Raw genomic sequence first — 5376 nt, forward strand, 5'->3', positions numbered from 1 at the left:
ACAATTTTCTATACGATTGATGTATAGTGGTTTGAATAATACTTCTAAATAAAATTTCGCAAAACTCCCTCGCGATATTAGGATACCAGTGCTAATGCAGCATTTCGTTTTTTTTTCATATATATATATATATGTTCGTTCCGCTTATTTCCTTTCGTCATAATACTATGAAAATATCGCTTCAGGAATAATAACAGAGCTTTCCGCTCTTCGTTTAGTCGTAATTATCGGAGAAACAAACGGCGTGCGTGCTGCGGACGATTCGATTTTCCATTTTTTATTTTGACTTTGTATATATTTACGGTAATCTAGTAAAAATGCGAAAGAGAAATGCCACATAAGTGTATTAAAAGTTAAAATAAAAAATTTATCAGTGAATGTAAAAGTAATATAAAATCTCATATAAAAAATTATCAAAATAATCTACAAATTCCTTATAATATCTTATTATATATACCAAAAAATTTTTGTAAAAAATATTATATATATTATATTTATAATATTTTCAATGTTAATTCTGCTTATTACCTTGTGAGGCAGACCATTGCTCCGTATGTTATAATTTCTGCAAATAATAATAAAAGGAATTACTAAAACAACAAGTAAACCTATTCAAGTGTTACATTCCGATTTTGATAAGCTTTAAGTACGTTGTAATCTAAGTCAAAGTAAGAGGTACATATTTTTTATACGTGCCACTAAGGGGATGAAACACCCTTTTGAAAAAAAAACGGTTTTTATATTTCTGAGCTAAATCATCAAAACGATAAAAGATAAAAAAAAAGTTTTAAATAAAAATTTTATGATTTTTAATGTACTTTATAATACTTTACTTATATTTTTTAAAATCCCCCTATCTCCCTCAATTTTTGAAAATTTTAAAATTTGTTTTTTAGTAAAACTTATTAAGCATATTGAACGACAATAGTAATGTAAAGGTATATCTAATTTATTTCCAAAAAATGCGCCTTTGCAATACAACTTTATCGTACATGGTTGTGTTTATCGTTAAATATGCTATAAGTTTTTATATAAGATAAATTTCAAAATTTTCAAAAATTGAAGGGAATTTCGAAAAGAATGATATTTTCGAAAAATCTAAGTGAATTGTTATAAAATATATTGAAAATTATAAAACTTTTACTTGAAACTTTTGTAATATCTTTTATTATTTCGACGATATTAGCTCAGAAATGTAAAAACCATTTTTTTTTAAGAGAGTGTTTCATCCCCTTAACGGTTGTATGAACATATATAAAAAAAATACGTGTCTCTTATTTTGGTCTAGAATAAAATATTCAAAGCTTATCAAAATCGGAGTGTAACTTGGATAGGTTTACTTGTAAGTAAAATCGACTAGAATTCAACCACCAAATAATTTTAAAATTACATTTATACAACGATATTGTAGCTAAAAAATTAGAGAACTTTATAAACATCTATCTAACTTGCTTAATAATTTTGTGTTTTTTATATTTTTTAAATTATAATTTTATTCATTAATAATAATGATGAAACTTTTTCATCAATCTATAGATTTTGTTCTTATAATTCTTAATTCAGTCGTCTTTATGAAAACCATTTTATGTCACAGTTGGTACATTAAAATAAATAAAAAATTAGCATAAACGGCTTTCAAAAGTCACAAATGGAAGTTCGAGAATTGTCCGAAGAACGCGCGACACAAGCGAGAGATCCTAGGACTGATGATTGATGGGCGTGATAGCGCGATAAAAATCGCATTGAAGGCATAAATGAACAAATCGATACTATAATAGAGTAATAGTCTTTTTCACGTTGCACGTTTGGACCGTTGCTTGCGGAGTGTTGAATTACGATGATGATGATAGCTACGGCGGCGATGATGACGACGATAATGACGACAAAGATGTTGATTATCGTGAAATATACATGCGTAGCAAATATTCGCGTCCAGATGCATATAGTCAGTTACGGACATGAAACACCGGAGTTCTTACGTATAGTTTCGTTTCCTCTGTGGCTCCTCTTCTCGCGGTCATGTTATTTGGACGTCAATCAGCGAATCTCATCAGCTTTCATTCCTCATCCTTGAATTTCACACGAATCTCGTCCATCCCGTTATTCCTCGCCAATTTGGTAGATTCGAGGTAAAGTCTGTTTTTTTATCCTTCCACTTTTTCTAGTAGAATTACGTAATCAATATCCCGAAAGTATGTAACGGACTTCTGTTGATAGTGTGCGGATACTAGTGGTACCGCAGAAAGAAGAGAGTTAGTAATTACGATAGCATCACACTCTTTACGTACGTCTTAACATTTATCGCGAGGAGAAGATCATGTCGGTATGTCGCAGCGAGTTTTGTGGCAGATATTTAGAAGATGCGTGTACATGCGCGCGTGTATATAGATGCGTGTTAATAAAATTTGATCATATTCGTGATGATATCATATCGAGCTACGGGATGACGAGAAACCTGTCGTCAATCATCGGTCGGTCGGTTGATCGATTCGGGTTATTGATCTTTTCAATCAATTATTTCATGGTGTCTGCTGCTTTATATCTTCTTATTTCTTCTTTTTTTCTTAGCTTCGAGAGCGGTAGTAGTAAAAAGTGGCGGTAATAGTAGCAGTAGTAGTAGCAGTAGTAGTAGTAGCAGCAGCAGCAGCAGTAGTAGTAGTAGTAGTAGTAGTAATAGTAGTAGTAGTAGTAGTAATAGTAATAGTAGTGGCCTACGGTGAGCGCGGTACGTAACGAGAGTCTTATTTTATCGATCGGATTATGCAATGTGAACACACAATGACGTAGTTGCACGGTACGTATTTGCGTACAGAAATATATTATTATAGTCTTTTAGTTTCGATAAAAAAGTTCAGTTCCCACCTCGATTGATTGCTCATTTCGAGGTGGCGCGCTTTCTTTCTCTCCCTCCCTTTCTCTCCCTCTCTCTCGTTCCTTTGACTTTTATATATATGCATATATGTAATATGTATTATGTATTAATACATATTTATATATATACATACTCTTTCTTTAATATTTTATTTAAAATCGTTCCTCTTTCTCTTTTTTCTATCCTTCTTTCGCTGTCCTGATGTGTGTACTTTCTATTGTACACTTGTGTTCCTTTTGTTCCTTTTCCCTTGAAAATTCCTCTTCTCCGCTTTTTTTCGTTTGTACAACGCAACGAACACACACATTATATTTTATATATATATATATATATATATGCTTTTATATATTTTTTATACATACACAACAAAGCCTTTCCCTGTTCGACTTGAGTCGTTTCTCTTTGTCTTTCATTGAACTTTTTTCTTTTTTTTTGTTCATTTGTTGGTTGTCCGTTTGTCCGCTTCTTTTACTTTTTCTGTATATATATTTATAACGTATGTATAGCATGTATATAGGTATTCAGCTTCGTTCATCGTCATTTTATTTATTTACTATCTTTGAATTGCTGAGTTCAATAGGAAAGGAACGTAGAACATTTTACTCTCGAGTAGTAAAGTCGCCGCTGATTGTACCTATAATTAAATAAACAGACGGATTCTCTAATTAAACAGAGCCATTTGACAGTAATTGTTGTATTCTGCGCGGAGCAAAAACAATTCGAATGAAAGCTGGGCCAAACCCGATCGTTAAATAATAAATGCTTCTTAAGTCGGGTCTAGACTACTCTAGACCAAGCGAATAAATACGAATTTGCATCATTCATGCTCATTGAAGCAAATTAGTCATTCGCGTTTGTTCGCATTCGATCGTTTTGGTCAAGATTCAATCAAATGTTCAATAAGTTGAATTACATATTAATTACATATACAGGATGTCTCAAAAAGGGACACCTGAATATCTCAGAAATTTTAAGTTTTACAGGAAAGTGTTTCAGATAACAGTTGTAGGCTTAAAAAAGATCTATTTATTGATCTTATCAATTTGACCTTGAGTGGCGTTGTCAAGATCAGATCAAGGTTACATCGATTTTTTGAGATGGAATATCTTATTTTTGATTATAGAATCTAATAGCTGGTATCAAGAGCTTTTCAAAACACTACAATAAACTTATTTTTTATAAAGTATTTTTCGAATTATAAGGCTTGAAAGTTACAGTAGGTACCGTTGGCATTAGCATTATGCAAGATATTCAACTGACGGCTAAAAGCTCAGGATCTTATCCTGGATAACATTTGTTAGGATCAAGGTCATTGTAACTTTCAAACCTTATAACTCGAAAAGTACTTTATAAAAAATAACTTTATTGTAGTGTTTTGAAAAGCTCTTGACAGTTATTAGATTCTGGAATAAAAAATAGGGTATGCATTTAAAAAAATCGATCTTGATTCAACCTTGGCGATGCCATCCAAGATCAAACTGATAAGATCAGTAAATAGATTTTTTTGCCCTGACTTTGATAACGCCACCTAAGGTCAAACCAATAATATCATCTTATGTCCCCCTCGAAGTCACAAAACTTTTGTCTGAAATATTTTTTGATTTAACGCAATGTTTCTGAGATATTTGAGTGGATCTTTTAAAATGTGACACCCTGTATATATGTATATATAGTATATATACAGGGTGTTTTAGAAATAGTTGGCCAAATTTTAAAAGCATATTCCACTCATTGTAAGGACGAAAAAAAATCATATAAAGATTGATTCGGAAACGCTTCCTTTCCAAGTTAATAAACATTTTTTTTTATTGTATACTTATACCTATATTTTATTTTATACTGGAATCTATTTTTTATTTTATACTTATATCTATATTTTCATTATAGAAATTGCTGAAAATGATTTCCTTCCGCATCGATGCATGCTTCGCATCGATGTCATATGGATTGTCGAAGACGTTCAAAAATTCTTGGAGTATTTCGTATTTTTTCATACGCAGCGATAATTTCGGAGTATTGTACTTCCACAGTAGCAACAAGAATGTTATACACGAGGGTCTTAAGATGTCACAAATAAATATCCAAAGAATTCAAATCGGGAGGACGTGCAGGCCAAACAATGGGTTCTCCTCTACCAATCTATTGATGTAATTATTATTCAACTTTCCAGCAATGTGGCTGCAATGGTGCTGGAGCTCCATCATGCATGAACACACACATTGTGTATCTGTAGTGGAACGTCTTCTAATATTAGAGGAAATTGCGTTTCCAAAAATTGTCTGTAGTTACCATTAAGTGTAGGTAGAAGAAAATCGGTCCAAGAAGGAAATTTCTAATAATACTGGCTCATACATTGTACAAAAACGTAAGTATAAAATAAAATATAAGTAAATATAAAATGAAACAATGTTTATAACTTGGAAAGGAAGCGTTTCCATGTTTATATGACATTTTTCATCTTTACAATGAGTGGAATATGTTCTTAAAGTTTGGCTAACTATTTC

The 5376-nt window shown here is 31.7% G+C and overlaps 1 protein-coding gene across 3 annotated transcripts in view; it reads right to left on the minus strand.

The window, feature by feature from the left end:
* Positions 1 to 3016: 3016 nt before the first annotated feature.
* Positions 3017 to 5376, minus strand: part of LOC108751510 (hormone receptor 4) — a 359461-nt gene continuing 357101 nt past the window's right edge. For all 3 annotated transcript variants that reach the window (XM_018491824.1, XM_018491905.1, XM_018491768.1), the window contains one exon: positions 3017 to 3506. In XM_018491824.1, the coding sequence (XP_018347326.1) occupies positions 3426 to 3506 (81 nt within the window). In that variant the 3' untranslated portion in view covers positions 3017 to 3425. The remainder of the gene's footprint in view (positions 3507 to 5376) is intronic.

This window comes from Trachymyrmex septentrionalis, unplaced genomic scaffold (assembly GCF_001594115.1).
Source record: "Trachymyrmex septentrionalis isolate Tsep2-gDNA-1 unplaced genomic scaffold, Tsep1.0 scaffold1, whole genome shotgun sequence".
NCBI lineage: Eukaryota > Metazoa > Arthropoda > Insecta > Hymenoptera > Formicidae > Trachymyrmex > Trachymyrmex septentrionalis.